The 20,956-nt window shown below is 41.3% G+C and overlaps 1 protein-coding gene across 12 annotated transcripts in view; it reads left to right on the plus strand.

Moving 5' to 3' along the window:
• Positions 1-20,956, plus strand: part of LOC140899651 (S-adenosyl-L-methionine-dependent tRNA 4-demethylwyosine synthase TYW1) — a 121,756-nt gene that overhangs the window by 16,188 nt on the left and 84,612 nt on the right. For 11 of the 12 annotated variants that reach the window (XR_013634787.1, XR_013634789.1, XR_013634788.1 and 8 more), the window contains 2 exons: positions 7,537-7,663; positions 18,695-18,747. Coding sequence is in view for 9 of the 12 variants with exons in the window: in XM_078849267.1 (XP_078705393.1) it covers positions 7,537-7,663; positions 18,695-18,747 (180 nt within the window). In the remaining 3 variants the exon portion in view is untranslated. Of the gene's footprint in view, positions 1-4,728; positions 5,976-7,536; positions 7,664-18,694; positions 18,748-20,956 lie in introns of those variants that run through there. The other variant, XM_073315494.1, reaches the window with a different exon arrangement.

Genomic DNA, 20,956 nt, shown 5'->3' on the forward strand with positions numbered 1-20,956 from the left:
CTGGTACTGGTAACTCAGAGACAGGATGCTAGATTAGATGGAATGCAGCCTGACCTAGCAAGGTAATTCCTATGTTTTCTCGCTATTAGCTATAATTTCAATTTTGTTGCTTTTCAAACAGAGAATATGGTTTGGTTTTATTCCCCCAACCAGCTTTTGTTTATCAGAGGAAGGTGTTGGCTTGTGACAGGTTTAACAGTTCCTTCTGCTTTTGATTGATAAAAATGTGGTACACCTTCTCTGTCCTCTAAAGTAACTCCCCAGAAATGTGTTTGTCAGATAAATGTGAAATTTAATGGATGTATTTTTAGCCTTTAAATCTATGGTCATTAATCACAGGGATACTGTTTCTTCATACAGTGTGTCTGCCACAGCTGGATGATTGTGATAAACTAGAAATACAGATCTGTCCTACCAAAAGGAATTGCTTTATTAACCTTCATACTTATAATCACCTAATTTTTTTTTTGATCTGTTGAGAGCTAATCACGCATGCATGTTTTTCTTTGTACCATCTTCATATTAATGTTCTTGGTTTGTTTTCCAAAACAAACAAGTATAATGTTGTGTGTGGATACAGTTGCAAAGTTAAAATACAAGGGCGGGGAGAAGAAAAGAAAAGGGGTAGTTGGAAATGAACCATGTGTTCAGGATAGGATTGAAGTGGGGGACTAGGAGTTAAAGACTTTAGATACTATTCCTGTTCTGCCACAGATTCACTGTGTGTTCTTGGGGAGGTCACTTGATCTCTCTTAGCTCATTTTGCCATCTTGTAAAATGGGGTGGATATTTACTCAACTCCTGTGGGATTTGTAAACCTCAGTGTTCATACATTTATTTGAGAGCCTTTATAGTTTTAGCATTGTGAAAGGCCAAATCTTACTGTCTTCACTTAAACAAAACTCTGAGTGAAGTTGGTGGGAGCTTTCCTTATGTAAGGAAACAGGTTTTGGTTCAAAATCTGTGCAAGAAACATGGTGTCTGCTGTCGGTATCCAAACCTAACTTAGTGAGCTTACTGTTCTGAACTGTAAAGCTTCACAACTAACAACCAAGAGTATGTGCACAACTGGAGTAGGGTTGCCAGATGTCTGGTTTTCGACCGGAATGCCCAGTCAAAAAGGGACCCTGGCGGCTCCGGTCAGTGGTGCTGATCAGGCCATTAAAAGTTCAGACAGCGGCACAGCAGGGTCCAGGGCGGCACAGCAGGGTCCAGGGCTAAGGCAGGCTCTCTGACTGCCCTACCTCCAAGTGGCTCCCAGAAGCGGCTGCCCAGGTCCCTGTGGCCCCATGGTACATGGTGGGCAAGGGAAGCTCTGTGCGCTGCCCCCGCCCGAGTGCCAGCTCCGCAGCTCCCGTTGGCCAGGAACTGCAACCAATGGGAGCTGTGGGGCGGCACCTGCAGGCATAAGGGCAGTGCGTGGAGCTGCCTGGCCACGCCTCTGCCTAGGGGCTGCAGAGACTTGGCCACTTCCTGGGAGCCATGGTAAGCGCCGCTGGGACCCCGCGCCCCGTCCCACACTGTCCAAGTGTTTGGCATAGTCCCTAAATGGCAGTCAACCCTGAAAGTTTGTCTTCTGTCTTGCCAAAGCGTACTCCTTTTCTCTAAAGGTGCGGTTATTCTGAAATACGTTACCCATCAGGTCCTTTCTTCATTTTAAGGTGATGCACAGCTTTGCTTCCTTCAGCAAATTGGTTGATTTTTGTTTGAGCACTTCAGAGAGTTGATGGACAGAAATCCCTCTCTATCATTTGTGGCAGTAGCACCTAGTGCTGCAACTGAGATTGAGACTCTGTTGTGCAAGGTGTTGTACATACACAGCACGAAAGTATGTCTGTCCTGAGTTTATATACACGAGATGGACAAAGGGTAGGAGAAAGGAAGTAGTATTGACTCAATTTTACAGATGTAAACAGGGCCTAAGTATGCTATAAACTGATATATTAAACTGTACCTGTAAACTGGTATGGAGTAACCTCTGGGTACAAAACCATGCCATGGAGTTTGTCTTGGTTCGTAGTACAGCTTGGTCTTAGCCAGGGAAACAATGTTAACCTGTTTCTGCCAATAACCTTATATAATTGTAATCTCGCTCTACTGATGAGCGCAGTGTTGGCCTTTTGTATACACTTGTGACATGTGTAGGCTAGGAAATGATCTGTGGTTGATCAAGGATACCGACCCATCTCAAGTGAGGTTGAAAGTAGCTCGGCCTCTAGGCAAGGACAAATTGGGCTTGACTTGATTTGGGATGCAGAAGGTTGAGGGGTTTGGAGTGTGGGAGTGGCCTCTGGGCTGGGGCAGAGGTGTTGGGCTGAGGGTGCGGGCTCTGGGGTGGGGCTGGGATGAGGGATTTAGGGTATAGGAGGGGGCTCCGGGCTGGGATCGAGGGATTTGGAGGGCAGGAGGGGGCTCAGGGCTGGGGCAGGGGGCTGGGGTGCGGGAGGGGGTCAGGGGTTCAGGCTCTGGGCGATGCTTACCTCAAGCAGCTCCCGGAATCAGTGGCATGTCTGCCCTTCGGCTCCTATGCAGAGGCGAGGCCAGGCAGGTCCGCACACTATGCGGTCTGCAGACACTGCCCCCACAACTCCCATTAGCCACGGTTCTCGGCCAATAGGAGCTGCAGAGCCGGCGCTTAGGGCAAGGGCAGTGTGTGGAGCCCCCTGTCTGCCCCTATGCATAGGAGCTGGGGGGGGGCGGAGATGGGGGACACATGCTGCTGCTTCTGGGAGCCGTGCGGAGCCTCGGCAGGCAGGGAGCCTGCCATAGCCCTGCTGCACCGCCGACCGGACTGTTAAAGTGATCAGCGGCGCTGACCACAGCCGCCAGGGTCCCTTTTCGACTGGGCGTTCTGGTCGAAAACCGGACACCTGGCAATCCTACCCCAAACAGTTACTGCCTGGAAGGCTGCTGGTGTTCATTGATTCAGCTGAGGTTTAGTCTGATTTAGAACAGACATATTAGCTCATCTAGTCCATATTATTGCCAGGACAGTGTTGTTTCCTATGGTCAAGTTTTATCTTTTGGACATTATTGGTGGCAGCTGCCATGCTGGAGTAGAGAATTGTATAGTGAGTTATATCCACAGATTTTCTTCAGCTGTGACCCACTGAGGATGAGAGTCACATTTAATGGGAGGTTAAAAAGACTTAAATTAACTGTGTGCTTAGTTTAAATTGAAATGGCTAATTTTATCCACAGAATGTGTTCTGAATATTTTGAATTCTACATAATGAAGCCAAAAATGCAGCTGAGAAGTTTTGACAGTTTCAGCTATAACCATCTGTGGAGGTGTCCTCCTCCATGTCTGCAGATATCGGCAGGACCCCAAATAAACACACGCTGCTGAAAGAACTTTACGTTTTGTGTGCGCTTTCCAGGCATATTTGTAAGAAATGCATATAAAGAAGCATTTGAAACATTTGATCTGTGAATTTGCAGATAATGAATGTTGTTCTGCTTTCTATTCCTATCCTAACCAGGAACACAGAACGTTCTCTACTAAATCGGGCAACTGGTCCCATGTTCTGCCTTTTATAATGGCTAATATTTGGTCATTCAGAGGAAGGTGGATTTCTCTGGCCTGTTCCATAAAGTGCCTAGCTGATGGTGTTATGCTGTACATATAAGAATAAAGAGAAATACATTTCTTTCCTGACCCAAGATTGAGGTCAGCTTGTGCCCGGAAGCATGAGGTGTAATTGTCCTTATTTAGGTCCCAATGAAGTATAGTAGCAAAACTCCCGCAGGCTTCAGGATTTGGGCCTTAAGTAGCAAAAATCTGAATTCCTAAGTTTTCACTGTCCATGGACTTTTGCTGCCTGTGAATATAGAACAGAAGGATGAGTGTTTGGCTTGTTTTATTGGCAACCACATTATTTCAAGGGCAAGAAAAGCTGGCTGTAGCCACTACTTGCTTGATTTGTTACAGAAAGACAATGAACTTGGCTTAGATTTACTTCAGTGCTTCTTGCTAAATCACCCTTGAGAAGTTTGCTCTCTGTGCTAAATTGTTTACTTTTGTTCTTTTCTTTCAAATCCTAAATAACAAACATGAAAGGTTTATTATTAAGCAAATGAATAAATACAACTTCTAGGGCAGCAAGTTGCTTTTCCTTCAAGAAATGTCTTGGATTAAATATTTACCAAACACAAAACAAATTGGGTACTCAGTTAAGATTGGAACAAATGATTGGTGTTCTGTTTACACACTTTGAAATCAGCCTGGGAAAAAAGTGGTAGACAGTCTCCTAAAGGTAGGAAAAAATAAGAATTTATTTTTTGAATTTAAATATACAGATTTTGATTATATTTTTCTAATTAAATAGACTCTTTATGCTTCAATACTTTGCTGAGATAATACAGCATATTATAGTATATAGAAAAATAGATATGCTAGCACACTTAATCATGCAAGATGACTTTTCTTGAATGCAAAGGTTGGTTCGGTATAGGATTTATTTGTACTGCACACTTATGTGAATTACTACATTTAATACAGCAACACAGATACACATTGTGCTCTCTACTCATGTAAAAGGGAATGCTCCTGCATCAGTACATGCTGTCCTGCCCACAGAGGAAGAACAAGAGGCAATGGGTTCAAATTACAGTGTAGCAGATTTAGATTAAATCTCAGGAAAAACTTCCTAACTGTAAGAACAGTAGGACAATGGAACAAACTGCCTAGGGAAGACATGGAAGCTACTCCACTGGAGGTTTTCAAAAAGAAGCTGGATAGCCATATGTCTTGGATGGTTTAGACTCAACAAATCCTGCATCTTGGCATGGGTTAGCCCAGGTGACCCTTTTGTCCCTTCTAACCCTATGTTTCTATGATTCTATGCAGTATAAGAGCTGAAGTTTACCTTGTTACTCACGTTGAGTAATGCTGCACTCCGATAAGTTAATGGGACGACTATAAGTAAGGTACTGCCCACCTTGAGTAAGGGGAGGGCAGAATCTAGCCCAGACATGAATTAGAGCTTTTAGAGAGAGATGCTCAATAGTTACTTAAAAGATGACTAACTTACCTTCTCCCTGCTTATGTATGAAGCCTTTTCAGTAACATCAATATTTTATTGTCCAAATGTCTTGATGAGTGAAGGTGGTGTCTTATATTGGACTTAGAAGCATATTTACATTAACAAGAGGGTTGTATATAAGACGTGAGGTAATTGTCCCACTCTACTTGGCACTGGTGAGGCCTCAGCTGGAGTACTGTGTCTTTAGGAAAGATGTGGCTAAATTGGAGGGAGTCCAGAGGAGAGCAACAAAAATAGTGAAAAGTTTTAGAAAACCTGATCTATGAGGAAATGTTAAAAAAAAAAAAACTGGGCATGTTTCATCTTGAGAAAAGAAGACTGAGAAGGGGCTTGCTAATAGTCTTCAGATAAGTTAAGGGTTGGTATAAAGAGGATGATGATCAGTTGTTCTCCATGTCCACTGAAGGTGGGAGAAGTAGTAATGGGCTTAATCTGCAGCAAGGGAGATTTACGTTAGGTATTAGCAAAAACTTTCAAACTATAAGGGTATTTAAGCTCTGGAATAGTCTTCCAAGGAAGGTTGTGGAATCCCCAATCACTGAAGGTTTTTAAGAACAGATTGGACAAACACCAGTCACGGATGGTCTAGGTTTACTTGGTTTGCCTTGGCACAGGGGCCTGGACTGGATGACTTCTCGAGCTCCCTTCCAGCTCAACGTTTCTGTGATTTGTATTAGTGGCTGGGTGCTTTATATTGTGGACCTTTTAAGAAACTTCAGATGAATTACAAAAATGTTGGTAGAATTGCTGATGAAATGCTGTATTTGTATCTTAGAACTGTTTTTGAACAAACTATGAATGCAAAGAAGCAAAAGTTGGACCATATCTTACTAGTTTAGTAAGGGCCAGATTCTGTTATGTTCTGATGACTGATGCCTACTGCACAAGTAGTCCTATTGAAATCAACAGGTACTACTTCAATATGAACAGGTAAGGTACTTCTCTAATATGAGGGGTGGGTAGAATCTATCCAATATGACTTCAATAATCTATCCCATATGACTTCCTGGAAGCAACGGCAAACTGAATTCTTTGATGGTTCTGAGCTGGCTCTAAGTATTTTCTGAAAACTTCTTGGAGTTCAAATGAAATACGTATGTGTGTCTTGAGAACTGTTTGAGTTACTGTGAATCTGGTCAGGAAGACCATGTGGAGCTCAGGAAATTAAGAGCAGTTGTTTGATTAGTATCTTCAATAGAATACTACGTTTAATAGTATGTTTCTTTAAAAGGAAGTAGAAATAAGCCAAAACTGGAAAAAATTATTGGAACTTCCTGGGGGTGTGTGTGTGTGTGTGTGTCTGTCTACTGATTTAAAATAGACCTAGATCGGGGTGCTGATTAAAATGGACCTGGTTGTAAAACAACTTGATTTTTGGGAAATCAGAATGACTCCATTTTTAAACATCATTTGTCTGTAACGTATGTATATTTTCTTTGAATTTGAGAACAAATGTAGTATACCTTCCATCAAATATCAAAGTAATTATATATACTTCCATGTGTGCTGTCAGGGCAACTATAAATGGCAATACAATCTCAGAAGTGATACTCATAGAGCAGGGGATTCACAATTATGATGTACTCTTTTTTTGGTCCCCTTTTTAACTTTATACTAATCTGTGTTTTCTTTATTCATGTCAAACTAGACTTTGGGAATTAGCCATATTTGTAGCATTGTATTCCTGGAGAGTCCAATACTCATGTTATACTGTGGCTGATAATGGTGGCTCTAATCTTAGTTGGGTTCCATGATGAGATTTATTAGCTTATTTCTAAACAATGCAGTTGGTTGGGTCTGCATCAAGAGTCCTGAACTGATGCAGCATCACAGCATGAAAGGACAAGTTATGTTTCTGGAGTGTGTGACGCTCCAGATAGACATAAAACAGAGGTCTGAAGCACTGGCCAGGAAAGGTCCCATGGTATTTAGTGTAAGAGTAGGAGAAACATTTCATGTCTCCAAGTCAGTAAATTGTTTTGCCTATTGAAAACCCTTTAGTGGTTTAAAACGGCTATGGGGCATTCTTCACTGACCTGTGCTAAATAACTGCAGTGCTGAGTACTACTGGAACTACTTTTTACCCAAGAGGTGGCTGTGGTTTACTGGCTGGGAGATGTGATCTCTGCACATACGGATCAGTTGTAAAGCGCTTGGAGATGAAAGTCCTTATGGCTGTGGATTTTCAAAGGAATTTATGGGAATTGGGTTCTCAAATCCCATTGACTTTCTATGGAATTTAGATGCCAAACTCCATTAGACTCCTTTATAAATCCAGGTATTTAAGTGTTTTGGACAGCATGACGAAGAGGTGGAGTGAAATAATGGATGATCAGCTTTTAACAAATGAATTGCATGAGTGCCAGGTTCATCTTGGTGTGCCAGAATTGTTATCAAGTTTAATAGCTGTGATTTGAGGTTGTTAGGAATATTCCTATGTCTAAATATTGCATATTCGGATAAATGATTGTAATTCATTCTCTTTTAACAGAAAGAACGTGAACTTGGGGAAGAAGCTGGCAGGACAGGTCCATCTCAGCAGAGCAGTGGGAAAAATGAAGAGAGTGAAAGGAGGGAGATGATCACTCCAGGTCTTAGAGATGCACTTACAAAACAAGGTGAGGGTCCATAAAGATGGTGTGGAGACCAGATTCTGGATCAGGCTTCAAAAGGTTTGTGTATAGATTTTTATTAGAAAGGGTGCAATGTAAGGATTGCGAAGAAAGGATTGAGCTATTGTATGCCTTTTGTTTATGTTGGTTTCCATGATGCCTGCATAATAGATATGGGACAAACTTTTTGTAGGTGTCACCCTCCTGTTGCAAAGTTAGGACACTAGTGAGATTACTGAAACCAAGCAGTCCAGGCCTAAAATACTTAATAGGGCACAGCAGCTCTTGAAGTCATAAACAGTAGTATCTGATCAGGAATTTTGGAGTCTAGTGGGCACCAATCTTCTTCGTGAGCCGGTTTGTTAATGTTTTGGGGAGAAAACACCCTGGTGCATATCCAGCTCCCAAAAGAGAGGGCTTTTGAAGGGCATTTGAAAATTGGCCTCACTTCTAATATTTTAGTCCAGTACTTTCTTCTCAATTTCATACTCTGATTTTAGTGCTGAAATTCATTCAAATTAATCTGAATCGTCCACTGGAGGAAAACTAGATAATGACTTCTTTCAAGAACCATACAGAACAATGTTATTGGACTTAAGGCCATTATTTTAAAAAACATGTATGTGAGAATGCATGAAAAATGCCTGATTTACAGCCCTGCAGACCAAAAGCCTCAATCCCCAGAACAGATACCTCCACGTGGGTATCTGTCTTGCTACTTGCTGACACCTTTGGAAGCCTGAAGTGTCTCCAACACATCCGGGTTGCTCAAGTCTTTTTTGGTTTTGTTGCCGAAGGCCATACTTTTGGTGACAAGTGCAATGTAAACTGCTGCAAAGTAGTTGAATATGTGGTGCACTTTTGTGCCCCTGTGTAACTTTAAGGTCAAATCCTGTCCTAGCCTGTTGTCTTAGGAGCAGGGGTGCTGGTAGATGCGTAGGGTGGAGAGGGAATCTGAAGTGGGATGGATGGCATGCAGTGCAGTAGCATCTATTGGAGATAGTAGCATGTGCACTAGCTGCCTGGGAATTTGGGTTCTGGCTGTTCCCTGGGTTGGATGATTGACCCCGATGTGCTAGGCAGCATGGTAGCTGGTACCCTGCTAAGTGATCTGTGGAGTCCTAAGGAGGAATCTTGTTCTGCTACTGCATGGACGTGAGGGGAGAGGCTTTTACTGTCTCTTTCAGTTGGTGAAACACTTTGATGATAGGAAGTAATTATAAATGCTGCTTATGGCCCTGGCCCTTTGACATGCTGGGGGCCATCAACTACCATGGGAGCTGAGGACGCTCAGCATCTTGTGGGATTGGGCCCCATGTTTGCATTGTAGTGCCCTGCCCAATTGTGAGTCTGCATTATGTCTTCCGGAAGAGTGAAGCAAAGTGACTGCAGTGATTCAGGCAGCTTCACCTTTCCAATTGCCTTTAATTTGCTTTGGTTTTGTGGCTCTGACGATATATCTATTTGGTGCAACATAAAAAATGTTCAGTTAGATGATCAAAATTGCACACAGAGCCCACTTTTCTTCAAATAAAGTTTTAAACACCAGAGCAGATCTGCCTGAGAAATTTTCATCATTTGAGACGTTCAGAGAAGAATTCACTTTCCTGTTGGCAGATTGCATTTTTTTTAGGTACACATGTCATTTACTTTTTCTGCTTTCTGGAAAATGCCAGCAATCATAGCTGGATGAATAAACCTGCAGTCTCCAAAGAGTTAATTTTAGCATGCCCATTTCTGTTAAATTAAAACCTCTCAGTGAAACAGTTTCCCGCTGTGCACTGAGTACACTATATTCACAAAAACTAGTATCAGAGCATCCTGCTCTATAGGGGTTTAATTTGCCGCCTTTCTATTCAGAAGTCAAAACAACATTCTTCCAGAGATCAGACTATAGAGACATATTTACAAGGTGGTTTTAAAAAAAAAAAAAAGTGCAGAGGATTCAAAAGATCATATAATTTATTTAGCAGTTACTGATTGCTATGGGTTAAACTTCACTTTCTTTTCAACGTTATCCCTGAAGGCATAATTAACTTGAGAGAGAGAGTCTTAGCAATGAATCTATTTCAAGTATTTGACTGTGGGTGTTATGTTTACAGTGATATTACTTTGCAGTGGTAATGTTATAGTAGATTTCATCTATTTAGGCAGACAGGAAATGAACTGAAAATAGAAATCAACCATTGATATTACTTTGTTTGCCAGAGCAAACAGTATGTACGTAGAGCTGAGACATAGCTTATATTCTAACTTCTTTAGTTGCTTATAGTTTTTCAAAACTGTTCCTTCTTGGCCGAAACCTGGTATGCTTGGTCTGAAGATGAATTTTTGTGTGTAGAAAAGCTTATCTCTCATGACTTCTAAGTGTTGGAGGCTGAATTCAGATGAGGAGGTAAACTTAAGTGTGGCTTTAGCTTTAGAGGCACCCTTAAATTATGGTTATGATCAGAAGAGAGTGACTGTTTAAAGTAATCCATTCTGAATCAACACATCTGTTCCTTGTGTGTAATCCAGGTCAGGTCTGCTTATTTTACTAATGCAAAAAACATGGTAAACTTTTACACTATCCTGCTAGCTTTACAAAATCAGCTGTGGCATAGGAAGCTGTATTCTGTTCTGGTTAATGAATTATTCATGGGATTTGAACTTTTCTGATTTGCAGACTACTTATTATCGGCGATAGACAAGTCAGAATGAACGCATCTTGACGTGCAGATCCCAGGGTGAGGGCTGGGAATTAAAAAAAAAAATCATCATTTGTCTAGTAAGCAGATTTGTCTCTAAGTGATTTTTTTGTATCCATAAACATGATCCCCCCCACAGTGCCCATTTTGAAGTCTATAGTGAGGACTGTAGCTACAGTCTTATGGTGCTTAAGAAGGGCACAGTAAAGAGGACCTTAAACCAGTGGGAATATAAATGCAAAAAAAAAAGGCTGAGAACCCAAGCAGGGAGAAACTCCAAATGAGACTCCTTCCGTGTCTCTGTTACCTTGGGGTAGGTCTACGTTTTAGTCATGGGATGTGATTGCAGCTTGTTTAGATCTACCTGAGCTATCTTCAGTCGAGCTAGCTTGGGGACTGGCGCAAAGAAGCTGTGGAACCATTGGCTTTAGTGTGGGCTAGCTGCCTGGGTAATTATCCATGTGTATTTCACACTGTGTGTGTGTGTATAATATATGCACACTGTGTGTATATATATGTGTGTGTGTATATATATGTGTGTGGGTATATATATGTGTGTGTATATATACTGTGTATTGCACAGTATATATTTAGTACAATGTGGCTGAGGTAATGTTACTTATATACTTACAAAGCAACCTGGGCCAAATTCTTCTGTTGGCTGGAAAGTCCAATGGAATTTGTTCTGTGTTTACACCAGCGTAAATGAGAGCAGAATTTTGAGCCTTAATAATGTCCAGAATGTCCTCACTTTCATGGGGCTTGCTTTCTCATCCTTTATGATGTTGCATTTAATTATAACCTTAATTTCCTGTTTGTTAGCTGAATGGTAATGGAAATGCCAAAGGATTTGGAATATCCATTTCAATAGTATGTGTACTTTCTCTCATCCTGTTCTCTAATGTCAAAGAATCATCAGGTTATAGAAAATTCGTTATTTATTTAATGGGCCTTGGTAGAAGAGAAATCCAAGGGAAAGAAATAATAGAAGAGAACGCACTATCTGAAATAGCAGGGGCTATTTCAGTCCTGTAACGTCTTTGGTGCTCTCTCATCCCATTAGGATGTCAATGTAAAGTGCTTTGATCTAAGATTTTCAGTGTGTGTGGGATGTGCAGGTGTTGACGTCAGGAAGAGCTCAGGGTCCATTTTCCAAATGCTCAGCATGCACAGTTGAGGCCAGACTTTTAAAAGTACTCAGGAGCTCCCATTGTTGATTCAGATGGCCAGATTTTCAAAAGGGTCCAACACCCAATATTCTGGGCTCTGTTGAAAATCTGAACTTGATTATGGGTACTGAGCCCTTTTGAAATTTCTGGCTAAAGGCTAAATGTGCTGTGAATGTGATGCTGCATTCTGCATAGAAACTGTCACTGATAGGTTTAGGAAGCGTGATGTACCCCTGTGTGGGTTGCATACTTAAAGTTATATTTTCATCTTTCAGGCTTGGGGATGATACCCAAGCCTGAAATCCCTGTGTAAATCCCTGGTTTCAGAGTAACAGCCGTGTTAGTCTGTATTCGCAAAAAGAAAAGGAGTACTTGTGGCACCTTAGAGACTAACCAATTTATTTGAGCATGAGCTTTCGTGAGCTACAGCTCTTGAGCTGTAGCTCACGAAAGCTCATGCTCAAATAAATTGGTTAGTCTCTAAGGTGCCACAAGTACTCCTTTTCTTTTTGTGTAAATCCCTGTGCATCAAGAGGAAAATAAAGCCCTTGAACTCCAGGGAGTGCTAGCAGTCTTCTGGCTGGATTATGTATTGGTAACAATAGCGCAGCTACTAAAATGTATGCTATAGATAGAACAACAGAATTCAAATGTTTGTTGTGGAAATATTAACCATGAGTTGTGAAAACATAAAATAAAATTATTCTCACTCAAGTGCCTGTATGCAGAAGAATGCAGTGGTTTTAGATGACGAGGCTCTAAATGTGCTAAATTTACTTAGAGAATTTGTGTATCTGTAAATAAATATGGAATATACAGTTAAAGAAATAACACCCTAAGAGCAGCAGTAACTGAGGCTGAGCAGGGTCATGGTGTGGGAGCTGCCAAGAGCTCATGGAGAAGTGACTATATTCATTTGCTCGGCTAGATGCATAGCATTAGTGGCACAGAAAGTGGTAATAATCGAGATTCTGTGGGCCTGATTAACCTTTTGCTTATGTCAGTGTAAGTGGATGAAGTTACAAATGTAAAACTGGTGGGGGGAAGAACTGGACTCTTTCTATTTCTATTTTAGGTATATTGGTTTTATATTGGCACTGGATAGTTGTATAACTGTATTTATGAGGGGTGGTGTTTTGTACTGATACAGTTAACAGTACAACTTCCAGTGTAGATGCAGTTATACTGATACAAAGGTACCTCATCCTGGTGTATAGCGTACGTCACTTACCGAAATATATTAAGCTTTTCCCGGGGTAAGCACTCGCACTCCATACCAGTATAACTGCATTTACAGTAAGAGGGTTTTGCCTTTTTAATTATACCAGTATAGTTAAAGTGGCAAAACTTCCTAGTGCAGACAAGGCCTGAACATCTGAGTTTCCTGGAGATGTTTTCAGTTCCCATGGATTACACGCTGTTGTAATGGAGAACACACACTATCATTTCACTGGTGACTAATTCTCAGTGATGGAGAATGTAGGATGTGATCCTTGTATGGATGCCAAACAATGGTCTTTTGTTTTGTTTTTTAAATCCATTGATAAAAATGGTGCAGCTTGGGTCTGAGTTGTGGTTAAATTTTTTCACTGTGTACACCCTGCTGCTTGACAGTTGTAACATAGCTTCTGTCTCTTCTTTTGAAAGTCTGGCTGTCAGAACAGATCATTACCAAATGTTCTTTTTATCCTCTTAATATTATAGCCAGAGGACACTCATTTGTCTCAAAAGCTGACCTTCAGGCTATAATTCACGTCTTTTATAACATTTAGGCTTGATTACTGAAATTCACTGTTTGGCAAGCTCTAGTTTTTTCAGAATTCATCAGCTAGAGAAGGGTCACTTGGTACAAAGTCCCAGTTTTGAAGTCCTTGTGCTTTCAGTAAAAATTTTTTTGTTGATTTCATTATGATCTTGCTTATGATGATAAAGATGATAAAGATGTGTTGATGCGTACTTCTTTTGAGCAGTGCTATGACCATAAATCCATCTAGTTGTGATTCGAGAGAGTGCTGTCTGGAAAGCATTTTTTTTTTATTTGGAGTATATTGAAGCTAAACTTTCAACTTAAGCCTGTATCTCATTATAAGTGTTTTGGGAAGATGTGAAACTTGAAATTTCTTTGCTAGCACTTTGAAACTACTAGCAAAAACAGTTGGATATGTTCAGAATGTCCTTGGGAATATCTATGCACAGGCTTGCCCTGAGTGCTTTTACATGGGACCAGTAGCTGCATTTAATTGAAACAGCAATTGTAAGCATCGCAAACAGGAAAGAAGATCAATAGAGTTACCACAGAACCAAAAAAAGTATAACAGTGAAGGTGACCTGGCCCCACTGATGGAAAAGGTGTCTGGCCTGGGCTACTGAAGAGTTCATTATGTATGGTTCAGGTAGCAGACACACAACATAATGAGAGAGAAGAGCCCCAGTTTGATTCTGTCTCCTTTGCATCCACAAAAAGTGCTATCGTATCCTGTATAGTTTAATCATGAGTGTGCACAGTCCTTTGCGCTCCTTTCTCCTGTGTTACTTAGGCTGGCTTGGTGCTGGTATTGGTAGACCAAATGGGAGATACATAAATGGGCTTCAGAGAAATTGGAGGAATGGTTTTACTCGTTAAAATAGCCGTACTGAGCTGTTAAACTTGAGCCACTAACCTGCATGGGGATGGGTTTCATTTGGCTTAGGACTTTGCCATTACTTTATAGTCCTTGAAACCATTAGGATGGCTGAGTGGGCAATTGTCACCAAACTTTCCACACAGTCAACACAACAGGTGAAGAGCTTGGCTACATAAGTTGCTTTTAAGCACTTCTGCAGATCTCTGTGCTATTTCTTCCAATAGTATAATTCCTGGCACAGGCCAACTAGATGAGTGAGACGCTTTTCATCGCTAAAGTTGGCTGAGAGCTTCAGCCTCTCTTAAATGTTGAGCAAAATCTTAGGAGGTGCTGGGCATGTGCCGTCCCCATTGCCTTTATTGGAGGTTTGCAGGTGCTCGGCATAGTGAATTTGGCATCAGTGGCCCTTACTCAAGGGAAATAAACCTTGTAGATTCAGGATCCCAGGGTCTCAACATCTCTTAAGATTGATCTAATTTTTTCTTTACCATGAACTGGTCAACAGGGGATTTGGGCAGGTAGGTTTTATTTTCAGTAAAACGTTAATATAATAGTATTTCTTTTTTTTTTAAAAAAGTGATACTATTGAGACTTTCTTACTGACATTCGGTGTTGTAGTCTTGGAGAAAATAAATAAATCTCTCCTAAAACTGTCGATGGAGGGCTGCACGTGGCACCTGATGAATGGGTAAAATGTTTTTTTTAAAAAAAATAGGGCATGGGAGTTTTGTGGAGTGACATGAGCTACAAATGTGGCCAATGGCACCTTCTTGGAAGGGAGGAAGAAGGCGCATGGTAGGTTCTACTCAGACAAATAATGAAAATGAATGACAGTAGTACCTACAGGCACCAGTTGAAATCAGGGCCCCACGGTGGTAGGCATTGTAGAAACCTAACAAGAGGTCCCTACCCCAAAATGCTTACAGCCTAAACAGACAAGACAGACCCAGGACAGGAGGGGAAGAAGTGGTACAGGGAAACGAAGTGACTTCCTCAAGGTCACACTGCAGGGCAGTGGCAGAGTCAGGAATAGACTCCAAGTCTCCTGACTCCCAGTTAAGTGCCCTATCCACTAGACCAGGCTCCCATGCCTCATATGGCCTTGGGTTTTTTTGCTTTTCCCTGTAGCATGTGGGTGTAAGCCCCTTGCCAGGATTATCTGGGCATATTTCCCTGCCATTGTGGGGGCCTTGGGCTCTGATGCACATCTGGCTCCTGCTATTTTCTGCTTGTGGTGCATAACAGTCTCCTGAGCGGTGTAATACTTTGGTCTAATTTTGGTTGTTGGGTTTAGCATGCGTGTGCTGGGTGATGGTGGTGGCCTGTGATACACAGGAGGTCAGAGTAGGTGATCTTTGGTTGCTTCTGGCCCTAAACTCTGTTTCTCTATGTAGATTTGGTGAAAATAAATCCCACATTTAAAATGTTAATTGGGGGCTACACAGGTCCCCAAATACATTGGCAAAATGTGTTATTTCCTAAAAAGATGGGGACAGACCCTCAGCAGGTATAAAATGGAATAGCTCCATTCATAGAATGATAGGACTGGAAGGGACCTTGAGAGGTCGTCTAGTCCAGTCCATCAGGACTAAGTATTATCTAGACCATCCCTGATGGTGTCTGTGTAACCTGCTCTTAAAAAATCTCCAATGACATTCCACAACCTCCCTAGGCAATTTATTCCTGTGCTTGACCACCCTGACAGTTAGGAATTTTTTTCTAATGTACAACCTAGACCTCCCTTGCTGCAATTTAAGCCCATTGCTTCTTGGCCTATCCTCAGAGGTTAAAGAGAATAATTTTTCTTCCTCTTGCTTGTAGCAGCCTTTTATGTACTTGAAGACTGTTATCATGTCCCCCCTCATTCTTCGCTTCTCCAGACTAAACAAACCTAATTTTTTCAATCTTCCCTCGTAGGCCATGTTTTCTAGACCTTTAATCATTTTCGTTGATTTTCTCTGAACTTTCTCCAATTTGTTCACTATAAGCTCTTTGGGGTAGGCACAGTCTTTCTCCATTGAAGTAATTCATTCTGGCCCATAGGATTTTTGGCAGCCAATAGTTCATTGTCCTTCAGAATTAATTTTTGTCTAACTTCTGTGTACGTAACATGCTTTTGGCTAGTCCGTTGAGGTGCTGAGTGCTCTCTTCGCCCATTGACTTCAAAAGGAGGTGAAGGGTGCTCAACACCTATGAACAGGAATAGCCTGTTGAGTGCTGTATATGCTCAATGGATAGACAGTTGCACAGCCTTCTTCTGTGCTTGCAGTATATCATGCTGCTTTATTTGTAACTGGTACATCTGACTCAGATTCTTACTCTTATTTTAATTCTGCACTGACTTCATTGGAGTCTGCAGGGGTGTGTAAATCAGGACGGAGCATCACCCTGAGCCTGGTGGCAATGAGATGTGTGTGATAACTTCACAAGTGAAGAAAGTAAAATAAACACACTAATTCCACCCTTTGATTCGCTCTGGGTGGCAGTGTGCCGAATGGTTCCTTGTGCCGTATGGTAGGTTTTTATATCTAGCTCATGCTTCTGGGCAGGAAGGAGGACTTGATTCATAAATTTTTATTTGCCTTAAAAGAATAAACATCATAAACATCTGCTGGAATTAACCAAGAAAAACTAGCTAGCTGAGGTAAACCTCTGGGTCTGTGGGTGTCCAGTCTGCATTAATTAGTAAAGAGCTCTGCATTTGGTCTGAGTTATGCAAGTGGGCTTTCCAAATCCCACTTATCTCTTTGTGCCCATTTCGTAGAGAATTTAAATCTTACAGACATTTGGGTATCTAAGCATTTTTTTTTCCAAAGAGGAAAATTACCTAACGTAGGCTATTTAGGGTAATAGTGCTTAGAGCTTAATGAACATCATCTAATTAATCCCCTCATCCCAATGAATTTGAAGAAATGTGTGTCAGTACTGTTGTAATGTCATGAAGTGATGTCAAATTTACATTATCTTCAGAATATAGGGTTGGAGTCTTAGCTGGTGTAAATCAGCATAACTCCACTGAAGACAATGGAGTTACCCCAAGTTACACCAGCTGAGAATCTGGCTCACAATATCCTGAGTCCAGTTTAAAATCCCGAGGCTTCCTTCCTGCTTTCCATTCCAAGCCCATCATTCTCCTTTCCATTTCCATCTCTTATCCCTGTTGTGGCATGAGTGGACTGAGGAGAGCTGGCTATGATTCTCCTTGGTCTGTCAACTTTGCTGAAGAAGATCCCCTTCCCTTGTCCAGGGGAAAAGTCACTGCTAGGCCTCTAATTTAATGTCTGGCCAATTTGGAGAATGACATACACTGGCTATTTAGAGGCCTACATGAGGCCCTGGGTTGGTGTCTGACGCGTTTTAGTGAACAAATATCACTTCACATAGGCCATTTGCTGGTACTATGTTGAGTCTATGTTGAAAGGGCATGAAGATGGAACAATCATTCTCTTGAGGTGCTCCCTTCAGAATTGGGCTGAGATACTAGTGTGGGAGAAGCTTCTGGAAGAGGTGAGCAGAGGTGTGATAAGTCTTGTTCTGGTATAACCTGTGCTTTTGATTCCTGCACCTTTCTGAGGGGCTAGATGATGCATTATGAGACGGAATGGTCTTCCTACCTTGAAGTCTGCTTTATACTCTTTAGCCCTTCCCTAGAAACCTATGAGCAGCTGGACTTTGCACCATGCAGCTAGTCCAGATTCACCCCTTTCTGCCTAAGCTTTCCTCCACCAGGGTTAGCTGTTACAAGGGGTCTTCAGGAAAAACCCTGGGGTTCCAGACCCTATTTCCTTTTGTGTCTGAGAGGAGATACCATCCTCTGTATGACTGGTTTGGAGCTAGTTGGATTGCCTGCTGTTGTGACTCGGCCATAGTTACAATGTGCCTAAATAGCGGATGCCTCAACACAGACTCTTTGTCACTGTGATTTGTCCTAGAGTCTGCCACTCTGTTACATGGCCCCTTCTTGGGGCCACCATCTTTTCATCAGAGGGAGACTGGGCAATATAAATACATCATTTGTAAACAATCAGCAGCCATCCTGAATGAGGTGGAGTCAGTTTTGGGTGACATGTGGTTTTCCCTCTGAGAATAAAACAAGGCTGATGCTATCAATGAAATAACTCTAATGCAGGGAATTGCTGATGTGTGTGTTAAGTTTCTCCACCATGTTAACGTAGGGCGTGTCTACATAAAGAGTTAGTGTGTAGCAAGCCAAGGTGTGAATCTCCCGCGCACTAGCTGCCCAAGCACTAGTTTGCTGCGTGGACATCACTACAGAGTACTAAAAGTTCCATAGTGCACTTCGCAGTGGGGGCCACATGGCGAGTTAGTGTGCAGCAAGCTAGTGTGCTATAGATTCACACTCTGGCTTGCAGCTCATTAGCTCTCCCTGTAGACAAGCTCTAGTATTGTGTCACATCCATCATCTGAACACCTTTAATTTTTAGGGGTGGCTAGAGGGGATGGGAGATGTTAATGCTCAGAGACTAGATTAATTTTGTGTGCCATTTACTGCAGCTTAAAATCAATGGAACTAACTCTTCCCTTTCTTCTGTCCAGGTTACAAATTGATTGGAAGCCATTCCGGTGTGAAGCTTTGTCGGTGGACAAAGGTACCTTTTTATTTTTTTTTTAAGGTTGCAAAACTAACAAAAATAAACATCTAGAGACCTAAATCAGGTGTGACCCTTCTCTGTCCAAAATAACCGTTTGAAAATATATTCCCTGTAACCAAACCTTAAGCTGTCTATTATAATGTCACTTTGCATTTTGATTTATTAAATCCCTGCTGTGAAGAGTAGAAATATGATTTACGCCAAGAAGTTGGAGCCACTCTCTAGTAGTCTCACTTTCTGCGGCTTATTCCTGTTGTTGTTGTTGCTCCTGTCTGCAGTAATATATAGCATGAAAAAGTAATTGGGCAGATTGCTTGCACCACAGAGGCAAGATCTTCTAAAGCAAAGATGACACCTTCCATTGTAATAGCTGTAGCAGGGTATTCAGACCAGTTTGTCCTTTAACTGATGTTTCTGGTTTTCTGTGGTTGTACTGCCTTGTCCTTGTCTCCTAACAGAGAATATTATGAATTTTGCAAATTCAGGATATATTTTACTAAAACTTTCTCAGAATTATAAACTCTAGGATTAAGCACTTTTAGTGAACATGATGACACATCTTTAATTCTGGAGTCGTGGCATTGATAAGTTCCTGGTGTGTCTGTTTTTGACGCATGATTAGCGTGGTCTGTTTTGAAAAGAACTCTTTGAATTATGATTACCAACATGGGTGGCTGAATCTAGTTTTTACTGAAATGCCTGACGGAGAAGTCTCACATCACAATATCTGCACCTCTGAATGGTTTAAAGTGCACCCTGCCGTACTGTCATGAATGTTTTGTAAGGCATATTGATCCTGGTAATGCTTTTGGTGACCACTGCATCGATGGCAAAAAGTGGCCTGTAAAATTACTTTTAAAAATGTTCCTTCTGTGGTTTTTAACATACTAGCAGGTAGCGAAAAACTTAAAGAAAAAGTCTTCCGATTTTGTCAGTGCCGCAAATGAGAGCGAAGAATAGAGAACTGATTTGTTTTAAAGTGCCATCGCTTCAAGCAATATTACATAAAACCCATTAAAAAGTATAGAACTACAATTTGGGAATGGATGGGGGCAGTACGTAGTTATTCTGAAGTGTGTGGTATAGATCTGGTCTACATTACCAGTTTCAGACAGTATCTTAATTGATTTTAATTTAAACCAGTGGAAAGCAGAAGTAGGCCTAAGGTTTATTAAAGAAAACAAGCTGTACAGTGCCATCTTAACTAATTAGACGTATTTATGCTTTGCCATATTACAGAAGAGAATTGGCAGGTATGAAAAATGTGTATTTCTGGGCATCTCAGAATATCCATCTGCACGATCTGGCTCTCTTAGATGATGTGCATCTTCTCAAATCCATACATATGGCATTGGGCAGGGACTGTGTTTTTGTTCTGTGTTGTTCTGTACAGCAAGCCCAAGCAAGGGCTCCAAGGACTCCTAGGTGCTACGATAATACAAAAAGTACTTTAATACCTGTTTGAAGGCAGGGGGCACAATCACCTTTTTTAACTCTTTTTTAAAAAAATCACTAAGTGCGTAATTATACTGTAATGGTTAGGCATTAGCTATATTTTCTTTTTCTCTAAGAGGATGAAACTTTAATTTCAATCACCGGGGCTTTTAGATTAAAAGGGTTTGGTTTAAAAGTTAATCCATTATATTCCTCTCTCCCTCTTGATAGTGATAGCAATCCTTTCCCATTTGTTGTTGTTGATCTGATGTGTTGTGCCAAAAAACAAAACAAAACAAAAAAAAACAATCTCTGTCCCAAGCAACATACATTCTAAATAGACTGCAAATTCCTACGGGAACAGTGGTTCTCCAACTTTTGTATTGGTGACCTCTGTCACACAGCAAGCCTTTGAATGCAACCCCTGCATATAAATTAAAAACACATTTAAAAAAAATATTTAACACTACTATAAATGCTGGAGGTGAAGAAGGGTTGTGGAGGCTGATAGCTCGCGATTCCCCAAGTAATAACCTTGCAACTCCCAAAGGGGTCACGACCCCCAGTTTGAGAACCGCTTGGATAGATGCTGCAAACCCAGGCTTAAGGAAATAATGCAGTCCTCCTGGAACAGACTCCTGGTGTAAAAGAGGGTTTGTATTATTTAAATTAGGATTGAGAAAGAAGCAGTTTTTTAGGAGAATTAAAACAAGTGGATGTTTAATAAGGTAGCCTTTAAATTGGTTTTTGTTACTATTTGTAGTAACTTTTT

The sequence above is a fragment of the Lepidochelys kempii genome, chromosome 17 (genome assembly GCF_965140285.1).
Source record: "Lepidochelys kempii isolate rLepKem1 chromosome 17, rLepKem1.hap1, whole genome shotgun sequence".
Taxonomy (NCBI): Eukaryota; Metazoa; Chordata; order Testudines; family Cheloniidae; genus Lepidochelys; species Lepidochelys kempii.